This window comes from Cucurbita moschata, unplaced genomic scaffold (genome assembly GCF_002738365.1).
Source record: "Cucurbita moschata cultivar Rifu unplaced genomic scaffold, Cmos_1.0 Cmo_Scf00067, whole genome shotgun sequence".
Lineage (NCBI taxonomy): Eukaryota > Viridiplantae > Streptophyta > Magnoliopsida > Cucurbitales > Cucurbitaceae > Cucurbita > Cucurbita moschata.
The window spans coordinates 570,708-584,194 of NW_019268583.1; the positions used below are offsets into that span (position 1 = coordinate 570,708).

A 13,487-nucleotide genomic window follows, 5' to 3' on the forward strand; every position below is an offset into this window, starting at 1 on the left:
AAATCGGGAAACCAAAAAAAAAAAAAAAAAATCAGAAAAGGCTTAACAGAGTTCCTCTAAAAACCTAAATCTCCCAATCCAAACTCTAATCAGCAGCAATCAAACAAGGAGCAAGGAAACAAAAGATCAGAAACAACAAAGGAAAAGCATAATAGGAGAAAAACTATTGAAGTTGCTGAGGTTACCGGGAGTAATCGGATTCGGAGTCGGAGGAAGATAAAGAATTGGAGGAGGAGCGGCGGTGCCTGCGACGACGCTTAGAATGAGAGCGAGACTTCTTGCGAATCCTAAGAGCGTTCCGATCTTTTTCACGGCGAGTTCTACGGCGACGGCGACGACGAGAAGAGGAAGACGATGAATCGGAAGTGTAGGGTGATGCCGACGAAGACGAGGCCGCCATCGATCAGAGCGAGAGGGAGAGAGAGAGAGAGAGAGAGAGAGAGGGGGGGGGGGAGAGGGAGAGAGGGAGGGAGGGAGGGAGGAGGAGGAGGAGNGGGTTATTTCATAACATATTGGGTCCTTTGTGAAAAATATTTTCGTTTCTTTTTTAATGATTTTTTAAAAAATCATTGTGACATCTTCAATATAGTTAATCTCAAAAAAGAAAAGAAAAAAAAATCATATTGAAATTTTAATAACAAGGTGCTTTATTTTGCTAATTTTATTTTAACGCTCTAGGTAAGTATCTACGTACCACTTGTCACAATCGTACTTTGCTAGCAGCGCACTTGCGATTGTGCGGCACTCACTTCCAAGCAACAAGTGAGTTAAGCCAATTCATTCTTGCGTCGCCTACGGCCAAGCAACGTATGCTCGAGCCTCTGGCCGGAAGAAAGTTTTAGAATACGGGGTAGAGAGATTTCGAAAAAAAGGTTTTGAAAGTAAGATTTGAGAAATTAAAATTAGTGTTATATATGCAAGTAAAAAGGCTACAACAACCGCTCACAATATATAACTATTGGTAGAGAGATCGTTTATCATGCTAAAAGTACTTGTAAGCTTTTAGAAGTCTTAGTCATTACGCTAGTCCTAACAAATTTCTTGTCACGGCCTAGTATTTCGATCTTGTCCGAATTACATATTACAACTGGGGTTGACTCGATAGTGTAAAAGGACGGATGTATTTTTTACATTATATAGGAATAGCGTTTATACATAGGTAGTTTTAAACACAAAATAAGGAACGAACACAAAAATATTAAAACAAAAAGGAGGTTGGAGACTAGGGTGAGACTTGACTATGGCGTCTACTCCAGGGTCCGATCCAATCCTTGACCAGCTCTTTATACCTAAAAGAGTTTGTAAGTCATCGATATGATAGAGTACTGCGTTCTTTCTTAACTTGTTCTTATTCTTGTCCTAAGAACTTAGGCCTTAGGTTTTGTTCTTGAGTTCTTTTCATGATCTAACTCAAAGATCTTGGTTCTGGGTTCTGAGGTCTTAACCTTAGTTCTTCTCTAAGAACTTTAATTCTGAGGTTCTGGGTTTTTAGTGCGGAGAACTTGGATCTGAATCCATGTTCTAGTTCTTATTCTTGACCTTAGTATTGTTCTTGGTTTCTTTCTCAAGTTTTTGTTTTGTTCTTATTCTATTGCTTAAGACATTCTCCCTAAAATTTACAATACAAGTCATGAACCTAACAACCTGTGTCCAATACTTTATTCGTTCCAAGCTACACAGTTTTACTACACATTTTTAACCTTTGTCCAAGACTTCATGCATTCCAAGCGATGTAGTCTAAACCTGCATCCAGAGCTTCATGTGTTCCCTATGATATAGTTTGAAACCTACATCCAAGGCTTAGTACGTTTCAAATGGTGTAGTCTTAAACCTACACTTGGGGCTTCTTATATTCAAAGCAACACAGTCTGAAAACCTATGCCCAAGACTTCATACATTCCAAGCGACATAATCTGAATACATACGCATAAGGTTTCATATGTTCCAAGTGACATAGTCTGAACCTGCATCCAAGGCTTCTTACGTTCCAAGTGATTCAATCTAAAAATCTACATACAAGATTTCTTACGTTCTAAGCAATGTAGTCTGAGTCATGAATATGTTGTACTGTGGGAGGTCTAGGGGTTTCTTAGATTTCTAAGTCAGAGGACATTGAACATTGATACTTTATTTTGGAGTGATATGTAGCATTTTTATTATCTTAATGGATAAAGGACTTTGATTGATCTTTCCATGGCTTGTCCTTACTTAAATCTCATAAGTATATACTTCCCCTGGCTCGTCCTTAGAACATCCTTTATTCTTGGGCTCTTAATAACATGCATGACTCATTCAAAATTTCATGAATTCATAATAGGTTTCTTAGAAAATTCTAGAAGAGTCTTGGATCTTAAATAGGAGTCGTTAGAGATATTTCTTTTTAGCATTAACTTATGCCCTAACTTGATTTTAGTTCTAAACTTGATCCAATTGACTTGAAACCTTGAACATATCCTTATGTTCTTATAAGTAGGCCTTTATTAAAGTCTTAATTCATTTAGAGGATGTTTGGGTTTGAAATATTTTAAAGAAACATAGGGGTATTTTGGTCATTTTATCCCTAACTCTTAGTTTAGCCTCCAAACGTGTTCCGATTATCTTGAAACTTTACATAATCCTTGATCGGTTAGGTTGAATGGCACAATGACCTAGGGTCACGACCTCGTGTATTTATAGATGTGTATAATGAAGATTACATTCTAAATCATAGATTTAGTAACAAACCATGAAATCATAGATTTGGTAACAAAACTATGAAATGTAACAAACCAGTAAATCATAGATTTGGTAACAAACTAGTAAATCACTAGATTATCTTACTATATACAGATATGATCTATTCTACGTTTAACACCCCCTCAATCTGGACAAACTAGTAAATAGATTATCTTACTATATACAGATATGATCTATTCTACGTTTAACACCCCCCTCAATCTGGACGATGTACTACTAAGTTCAGATTGCGCCTAAAATTGCTAAAAGAAGGAGCTGGCAATGGCTTTGTCATGATATCGGCGAGCTGATCCTTGGAAGAAATGAGTCGAACATCAAGCTCACGAGTCGATACTCGTTCACGAACAAAGTGATAATCAACCTCCACATGCTTCGTCCGTCGATGAAAGATTGGATTGGCGGACAGGTAGGTGGCACCAATGTTGTCACACCACAGGCTAGGCGCTCGGGCTTGCGAGATCCTGAGCTCACGCAAGAGAACTTGGATTCAAATTAATTCGGCGGTGGCATCAGCAACCGCCTTATATTCGGCCTCCGTACTAGAACGAGAAACTGTCGATTGTTTCCTTGAACTCCAAGAGATAAGATTGCCACCAAAGAAGATCACATAGCCTCCAGTGCTTCGACGATCATCAGGATTCCCGGCCCAATCAGCATCCGAAAAGACACTCAACAAATCAGTGCTGGATTTTGTAAGACACAAACTCATATCAATAGTATCATGTAGATAACGGAGAATTTGTTTGACTACCGCCCAATGTATAGATGTCGGGGAGGACATGAACTAACACACTCAATTGACACAGAATGATATATCAGGACGTGTCAGAGACAAATATTGGAGAGCACCAACGACACTCCGATAGCGAGTAGTATCCTCAAGCGAAAGCGTTTCACCACCATCCAATAACAACTTCTCACTAGGAAGCATAGGTGTGGGCACACCTTTGGAGGTGAGCATATTGGTTCTGGACAATAAATCTTGAATGTATTTATGTTGTGTCAGAATAAGTTCATTGGAAGTATGGATAATAATAATGTCATCAACATAGATGAGGATATACATCTGAATGCCCATTTTGTTAAAAATGAAAAGAGAACATCAGCCTTTGAAGGTGTAAAATCTAGCTGTAATAGTTTGAAGCTAAGGCGAGAAAACCAGGCACGCGGAGCTTATTTAAGGCCATAAAGCGACTTATCCCGCTTGCAGAGATAACTAGGGTGTTGAGAATCCACAAATCCAGGGGGCTGCTTCATATAAACATCTTCATTAAGAAAGCCATGAAGGAAAGCATTTTGAATATCAATCTACCGAATAGTCCAACCACGAGAAATAGCAAGAGATAATAAGAGCCGAATGGTAGTGGGCTTAACAACTGGACTAAAAGTATCATCATAATCAACGCCATACTGCTGTTTAAAACCTTTAACAACCAGGCGTGCTTTGTAGCGATCAATAGAGTCATCTGGCTTTTGCTTGAGTTTGAAAACCCATTTGCAATCAATAACGTTAAGACCAACACGAGGAGGAACTAAGTGCCATGTCTTATTTTTTTGAAGTGCCTGAAATTCATCATTCATTGCCTGACGCCAGAGGGGATGCTCCATAGCAGTAATATGTGAAGTAGGTTCAAAGGCAGAAGACTGAACTACAAGATATGTTACTATTCCATCTGTATGCACCTTGGGTTTCTTGATATTGTGCTTCAATTGAGTACCATACGGATGAGTAGTAGGTGCAGGATCCACATTTGAGGGGACAGCCATATCAGCCGTTGCGAGGGGAGTAACCGATGCTACAGTTGGTTGACCAGCGGCTGAGGATTCAACCGGGCATTGCACAATATCATCTGCTGGTGGAGCCGAGGCCTCAATCATTGGCGGAACAACCAACGTCGATTCGCATGGCAGCGACGCGGAGGATTGCTGCGGCAATTTCGAAGCTGATGTAGACACCAAATTTTCTACATCCAAAGAGTTAGTAGGCATAGACATATGCATGTGATCATTCTCCAAATTAGTACTGCTATTACCCAAATGCAAGGTGCACAAATCAGGGGCATTATGCGTCGACTGCATGATTGGGGAAGAATTAGGTGGGGCTCTCTTGAATGGAAAAACATTTTCATCAAATATGACGTCTCTAGACATATAGACACGACCAGAATCGGTGTCAAGACATTTATACCCTTTATGTAAAGAACTGTAGCCTAGAAAGACACATTCCTTTGATCGAAAAGAGAGCTTTTGTTTGTTATAAGGACGAAGATGAGGACACCCAAAAATTTTTAATGAGTAATTTGGTGGGGTATGAAAAAGAAGCTCTAAGGGGCATTTTTTATCGATGACACGAGTAAGAAGACGATTGATGAGATATGTGGCTGTAAGAAACGCGTCGTCCCAAAATTTAATAGGTACATGAGCATGAGCTAGAAGGGCTAGGCCAGTTTCAACAATATGACGGTGCTTGCGTTCAGCAGACCCATTTTGTTGATGTGTGTGAGGGCACGAAACACGATGAGCAATTCCAAGGGAACGAAAAAATGTGTTATGAATTTTCTGATATTCTCCACCCCAATCAGATTGGACCCACTTGATTTTAGTATCTAGGAGGCGCTCAACATGAGCTTGGAATTGCAAAAATATACGTGGAGCTTCTGTACGATCATGCATCAAATAGATCCACGAAAATTTACTGAAATCATCAATGAAGCTAATATAATATTTAAAACCCCCAACAGATGGAGGTGCAGGGCCCCAAACATCCGAAAAATAAGTTCCAAAGGTGACGAAGACCTATGGGAAGAACTAGTATATGGTAATTGATGACCTTTTGCTAACTGACACGCATTACAAACTGACAAAGATGACTCACTAGCACACGAAATATTATTGAGACGCAAAATTGATTTTACTACTTGAGATTAAGGATGTCCAAGATGTGCATGCCATTAGGCGTGAGTAGTAGATCTGCTCACCAAGGCGTGCTTGAGATCATCAACATCGGATGGCTTAATAGGATAAAGACCAGATTCACACCTCCCATTTAGGAGACTTTTCCTCGACCGTCGATCCTTTATAGAAAAATGCCAAGGATGAAATTCAAAAAATACGTCATTATCACGAGAAAATTTATGAACGGAAAGAAGATGTTTGGAAATTTCAGGCACATGCAAAATATTACGCAATGCAAGAGGACGAGTAGCAGTATTAATTAGAGAATGACCAGTATGCAAAACACGCAAACCTGCTTCATTGCCGACTTGAACTTGTTCACCTCCATAATAACGTTCACGCACAGCGAGACGATCCAGGTCACTGGTGATATGATCCGTAGCGCCTGTGTCGCTGTACCAATTTGGGTCAATCTTGTAAGAGGAAGTAGCCGCCAGTGCCGTAGGAGGAGCAGAAGAAGGTTCATCTTGATAGGACTCATCCATCCTATGCCAGAAGCGGATAGCAGTATACCCCAATTTGCCGCAGATCTGGCAGGAAGGACGAGCAGAAGGGCCACGACGATCACCAGCAGGACGAGAGGGTGCATAACCTTAAGAACGACCACAACCACGATCCCTTCGCCCACGATTCTTCTGTTGACCACCACGACTAGCATAATGGGCAGAAGATCCAAGATTTAACTGAAGTTCAGCACGACCAGTATAATTGGCAGAAGATCCCGGATTTAACTGAAGTTCAACTTGGTGTTGTAGTTGGCAAGCTTCATACGTCATTAGATGTGCAAACACATCATCAAGCGTGAGGGCTTCACTCTTGGTAGTCATTGAGGTGACGAAGGGATCATAGTCAAGGCCAAGACCAGCGAGAAGATACGCAATCACATCATCATCCTGCAAGGCAGAGCTGGCGGCAGCCAGCTTGGTGGCCAGCCCTTTGATCTTGCGAAAATAATTTGCAGCAGATTGATCTCGTTTCTTGGACGTGGCGAGCTCAACACGAATCTGAGTAGTGCGAGCACGAGTTGACGATGAAAACATCCGCTGTAGGGTATCCCACGCCTCCTTGGACGTAGTAGCGGCAACCACATCGTGAAGAATCTCCTCAGACATGGAGGAGAGAAGGCCGCTAAGGATCTGTTGATCTTGATCATGCCACTGATTATAGGCCAGATTAGAGACCAGCTCAGCACCAACCGCAGTTGAGGAAGGGACCAGCTTGGCAGGTGCGACATTGGTGCCATCGAGGTAGCCCATAAGCTTCGTACTCCGTAGGTAGGGGAGGAGCTGGGCGCGCCATATGATGAAGTTGTTTTTGGTTAGACGAATTGTGACAGCATGGTGTAGAGGGATTGGGCCAAAGGTCGCCATGGTAGTTGAGACGGTGTTGGAGATGGTGGATGGAGAGGAGGAAGAAGATATGGTAGACATTTAAAAAATAAACCTTGGCTCTGATACCATGTTAGGTTGAATGGCACAATGACCTAGGGTCACAACCTCATGTATTTATAGATGTGTATAATGAAGATTACATTCTAAATCATAGATTTAGTAACAAACCATGAAATCATAGATTTGGTAACAAAACTATGAAATGTAACAAACCAGTAAATCATAGATTTGGTAACAAACTAGTAAATCACTAGATTATCTTACTATATACAAATATGATCTATTCTACGTTTAACATGATCATCATGAAGTGAGACCTATTATAAAATTTCATGATATTTGAAGGTCATTTTGGACTTGAACCAAGGTAAATCGTTATAGGGGTATTTTAGTAATTTTGCATCCTTTCTTGGTTTAGGCACTTCTCTTTATCAAATGTCCACCAAATTTCATATATACCCCTAAAATGTCTGTTATTTTAAGGGTAATAGAATCTTCAAATTGCTTAATTATAGGCCTTAACTCATGATTCTTAGGGTTTTTCTTTCATTTTCCCTTAATTTCATACTCAACTTAAGTTTCATGGAAATTTAAACTATTCCTACAAGTATTTTTTAAGAAATTTCCAAGATGACTACTTACCTCATCATTGATGTTCAATACCTTGGTTCTCGAGCATTTGATACTCGAATCACACCAAGTTTTCTTTGATAGACTCCCTTAGAACGTCTAGTTTCTGGAACCATAAATTTTTTCACTATAACTCTCCCAGAAGGGGAGGGTCACGTTTTGGGTTGGCGCGGGCAGTTCACTTGAACTGGCTATGTCATCATCTTCTTCCACTGAAAGGAAGAAGATGCACGTGAGAACTGTTGCGCTGTTGTCTGAAAATCTATCTCCCCAACTCTACTTTGAGCGTTTCTCCCCTTGATTTGTAATCATATGACTACATTCCTCATACAAGTACTACTTGATACTTACTCCATATGGCTACTTACTTGCTTATGTGTGTTTGAGCTCGTGGTTTTCAACATTTCCGAAGTTGTTTTCCTTCAAATTTATAAGGTAGGCTAAAAATTATGTATAGTTTCTGTAACAATAAACAATTTCATGAGAACCAATCTAAATAGGGGTGAACAAGCCCACACAGTAAGCAAAGGTCGTCAATTCAATGCTTTACCTCTTGACCCGTGTTCGGGATTGCTTTTAATGACCTTTTAGGTTTTTTCTTCCTCAGATTTATTGGGTTGCTTCCAATTTGAGTCTACTTTCTGGAGCTATAAAAATAATTGTGAGAACTGGTCTAAACAGGGGTGAACCAATCCAAACAATGACTGACAATTGGTCAATAAATAGTTTACTTATTCGACCATGTTTGGGATCACTTTGTACGAGCTTTTCGAAGTTGTTTCTTCCTTAAATTTTTTGGGTAGGTCCCAAAATCGAGTCTATTGTCTGGGACATCAAAAATCATAGTGAGACCCATATCACACCCTTACGACATATTATTAAACCTAGTTTGGCTAAACAATATGGATTACTCCTAACTTTAGCTCAACACATATTTCATTTGAGTAAATAGGAGTTTTATTAACCCCAAATATTCTCAATAAGATCAAAAATAGCTTCGAAAGGATAAAAAGTGTAGGAAATAGTACTAGAATTGAATATCAAGCCGAATAAGTCCTTTTCAAGCCATCAGAGCCGCCATGCTGTGCCAGAGTCGAGCCGAGCTGCGTCGGAAACAGGCTGCACGTGGGTCAATGTTTGCAAGTCAAACGTCAAGGCAACACGTGCATGCTTGGGTCATGACGGCAAGTGGGCCAAATGGGTGTTGTTCGTTGGGTCATGGGCTACGCACACACGAGTTTGGTTTTTGGGTGGCCAAGTTCCCACTTGTTTATGGGTCACCCAAAAATAATTTCAACCAGACCTTCAACGCATGGGCTTTGTCTTCTACACCTGGTTTCCATATATCACAACACTCCTCTCCAATGACCACATGCCCAACTTTGGCCACTATTCGTTTTTTGATCACTTGCACAACAACACCGAAGGCCCAACATGTTCTCGATTCTACACACTCTTTGAAGGAAGAACTAAGACGAATTGTTGATCGTTTGAATACTTGGATATATTTTTTCAATGTATAGGTACTACAGAGAAAAAGTTTAATGCATTGGATGGTTTGAGAGAATGAGTTACGAGGGTATAGAGAGGGTGTGGGAACTTTACTGATAAACTCTAGTCCTCAGCCCAACGACCCAAGCTTTTGTTAAAGCAAGAACCCTTGAATCAAAGAAATTAACATTCTTATACAAAATTCGAACCCTTGTTGAAGCCTAGAATTAAATTACCTTCTAAGATTGAAAATCTAAAAGCAAGATTTGGAATCTTGTTCTAAATTGAGTTAATCCACAATCAAACTGTTAAAATATCATCTCTAGCCCAATAGAGTCAAATCCAATAATTGTACGAGCCCATTGTATATTTATTTTAGTAGAGATTTTAGTAAAGATACTCGATATTTTAGGAAAGAGATCTCGATATTTTAGGAGAAAGATTTAGATTTGTTAGGTCTAGATTGAGTAGGGTATAGTATAAATACCCCTCCACCCTACTTAGTTTTTCATCCCAAGCAATACAAAGTAGTATATTCTACAAGGTGTCTTGTATTCTCTTCTCAATTGGTCTTAATAAAGTGATATGAACCAAAAGACATCCTACAATATACTTTAATGAAGATGTGAAGAAAAGGTTGTCAAAATTATCAAAAGATGTTTAAATTCATGCTACATTGCAGAAGAATAAAGTTTGATTGTTGTAAATTTTGGGTGGGTTGCAATTTAGAGTTATTGTATTTCATTATTGTATTTTAAGACTTTTAATTTACTTTAGGTTACAATTACATAATGGTTAATTATGACCATTAAGTATGAATGTTACAACTCTTGGAATTTCTTAATAGTTTCATTTTAAGGTTATATAAAGTCATGTATGTTGTATTTGTAAGGTAGACTTGGAAAATATATAATAAAAGAAGCATTTGTGCTCTTCTTTAGCCAATGACTAAGTTTCTTTGCAATTCTATGTAGTTTAGGTTGCATGTAGAATCATTCAAGCTTGACATGATCAATCTTGCTTGTAGAGTGATTCGAATCTCAAACAAGTGTTCTTGCATTGAGATATTTGATCAACAAGAATCATTCAAGCTAGACATGATCGATCTTGCTTGTGGAGTGATTCGAATCTCAAACAATATTCTTGCCTTGAGACATTCGATCAACAAGGTAATCCGAATCTTATTCCCCTTGTAATTGATTCCTTATCTTATCATTTGGTATCAGAGCTTCAGGCTCAAGATCGGATATATGTTTCCTTTGCGTTTCTTCTCAATTTGATTTTTATTTATTTTCATCTTTTTAGATTTTAATCGACCCAAAGTTCAAAATTCAATCTTTGCTCTATTTAAAATTTTGAGAGGTGAGAATGAGAGCTTCATTTGTGTAAATGAGTGCAAACAGAGTGACCTAAAATTCCTTGAGTGTATACACGAATGAGAGCTTCATTTGTGTAAATGAGTGCAAACAGAGTGACCTAAAATTCCTTGAGTGTATACACGTGAGAGAGCTTCATTTGTGTAAATGAGTGCAAACAGAGTGACCTAAAATTCCTTGAGTGTATACACGTGATGTCTTTTGTATTTCCATAACTTATTTTTTGCAGCAAAGTTTCACAATTAGATTCGAGGACGAGTCCTCTTGAAGAAGTGGAGAATGATATGAACCAAAAGACATCAATCCTACAATATACTTCAATGAAGATGTAAAGAAAAAGTTGTCAAAATTATCAAAAAGATGTTTCAATTCATGCTACATTGAAGAAGAATAAAGTTTGATTGTTGTAAATTTTGGGTGGGTTACTATTTAGAGTTATTGTATTTCATTATTGTATTTTAAGACTTTTAATTTACTTTAGTTACAATTACATAATGGTTAATTATGACCATTAAGTATGAATGTTACAACTCTTTATATTTCTTTAATAGTTTCATTTTGAGGCTATATAAAGCCATGTATGTTGTATTTGTAAGGTAGACTTGGAAAATATATAGTAAAAGAAGTATTTGTGCTCTTCTTTAGCCAATGGCTAAATTTCTTTGCAATTCTATGTAGTTTAGGTTGCATATAGAATCATTCAAGTTTGACATGATCAATCTTGCTTGTGGAGTGACTCGAATCTCAAACAAGTGTTCTTGCGTTGAGATATTTGATCAACAAGAATCATTCAAGCTAGACATGATCGATCTTGCTTGTGGAGTGATTCGAATCTCAAACAATATTCTTGCCTTGAGACATTCGATCAACAAGGTAATCCGAATCTTATTCCCCTTGTATTGATTCCTTATCTTATCATTTGGTATCAGAGCTTCAGGCTCAAGATCGGATATATGTTTCCTTTGCGTTTCTTCTCAATTTAATTTTTATTTATTTTCATCTTTTTAGTTTTTAATCGACCCAAAGTTCAAAATTCAATCTTTGCTCTATTTAAAATTTTGAGAGGTGAGAATGAGAGCTTCATTTGTGTAAATGAGTGCAAACAGAGTGGCCTAAAATTCCTTGAGTGTATACACGTGAGAGAGTGTTGTGAGGTCCTTTGTATTTCCATAACTTATTTTTTGCAGCAAAGTTTCACAAATAGATTCGAGGACGAATCCTCTTGAAGAAGTGGAGAATGATATGAACCAAGAGACATCAATCATACAATATGCTTCAATGAAGATGTGAAGAAAAGGTTGTCAAAATTATCAAAAGATGTTTCAATTCATGCTACATTGAAGAAGAATAAAGTTTGATTGTTGTAAATTTTGGGTGGGTTACTATTTAGAGTTATTGTATTTCATTATTGTATTTTAAGACTTTTAATTTACTTTAGTTACAATTACATAATGGTTAATTATGACCATTAAGTATGAATGTTACAACTCTTTATATTTCTTTAATAGTTTCATTTTGAGGCTATATAAAGCCATGTATGTTGTATTTGTAAGGTAGACTTGGAAAATATATAGTAAAAGAAGTATTTGTGCTCTTCTTTAGCCAATGGCTAAATTTCTTTGCAATTCTATGTAGTTTAGGTTGCATATAGAATCATTCAAGTTTGACATGATCAATCTTGCTTGTGGAGTGACTCGAATCTCAAACAAGTGTTCTTGCGTTGAGATATTTGATCAACAAGAATCATTCAAGCTAGACATGATCGATCTTGCTTGTGGAGTGATTCGAATCTCAAACAATATTCTTGCCTTGAGACATTCGATCAACAAGGTAATCCGAATCTTATTCCCCTTGTAGTTGATTTCTTATCTTATCATAAAGAGTGTGAGTGTTTCCAACAGAGAGTTGTGTTCAACAATATGGTATTAGAGAGAGGTTAGTATAGGTTATCTGATCTCTTGGAATTCTTAATATGCTCTGTGGCTGCAGCTCTGTCTAATCTTCCACATCAGAGACGATTTATTGAGATTATTAGTGAGTGGGTTTCTTTGCATCGTGAGTAGTTTGTGACTCTACAAGTCTTGTATCAAAAAGGCTTGTTTTGTATTACTGAGGTATTGTCAACACGATGAGTGACTTCCAAATCGTAAGAGGAATCAAGAAACTCAACAACAACAACTACAATACGTGGGCAACATGCGTGGTGTCCTATTTACAAGGACAAGATCTTTAGGAGATCGTTGGCGGAAGTGAAACTATGCCGCTAGTAGAGAATTCTAACGACGCTTTGCGCAAATGGAGAATCAAAGCAAGCAAAGCAATGTTTGCCTTGAAGACCACAATCGAAGAAGAGATGTTAGAACATATTTGGGATGACAAGACATCAAAAGAAGCATGGGACACATTCGTGATGTTGTTCTCAAAGAAGAACGATACGAGGCTACAACTTCTAGATAACGAGCTATTATCAATTTCACAACGTGACATGATGATTGCTCAGTACTTCCACAAGGTCAAGTCGATCTGTCGAGAGATTACTGAACTAGACCCGAAGTCTGCAATTGGAGAAGATCGAATGAAGAGGATCATTATCCACGGATTGTGACCAGAATATAGAAGCTTCATTACTGTTGTACAAGGATGACCCACTCACCCATCACTTGTAGAGTTTGAAAATTTGTTAGCCGGCCAAGAAGTCATGGCTAAACAAATGGGAGGCCTCACATCGAAGGGTAAAGAAGAAACACTCTACACAAGTGAAAATTGGAGCAATAATAAGCCGTCTACCAAACGTGGGTACAAAAACAACAACAAAAGAAGAAGTCACATGTCTAGAGATTTGAAGGTAATTGCTACAATTGCGGGAAGAAGGGCCACATGTCCAGAGATTGTTGGTACAAGAAAAAAT

At 38.3% G+C, this 13,487-nt stretch overlaps 1 protein-coding gene and 1 non-coding gene across 3 annotated transcripts in view; both read right to left on the minus strand.

Moving 5' to 3' along the window:
- LOC111437872 (NKAP family protein) overlaps positions 1-461 on the minus strand; it is a 3,108-nt gene extending 2,647 nt beyond the window's left edge. Inside the window, exon 1 of one of the 2 annotated variants that reach the window (XM_023075952.1) lies at positions 186-461. In XM_023075952.1, coding sequence (XP_022931720.1) covers positions 186-400 — 215 coding nt within the window. In that variant the 5' untranslated portion in view covers positions 401-461. The remainder of the gene's footprint in view (positions 1-185) is intronic. The other variant, XM_023075951.1, reaches the window with a different exon arrangement.
- Positions 462-6,453: 5,992 nt separating this feature from the next.
- Positions 6,454-6,593, minus strand: LOC111437883. Its single transcript, XR_002709519.1, has one exon. It is a non-coding gene; the product is annotated as a small nucleolar RNA Z247 (small nucleolar RNA).
- Positions 6,594-13,487: the final 6,894 nt, after the last annotated feature.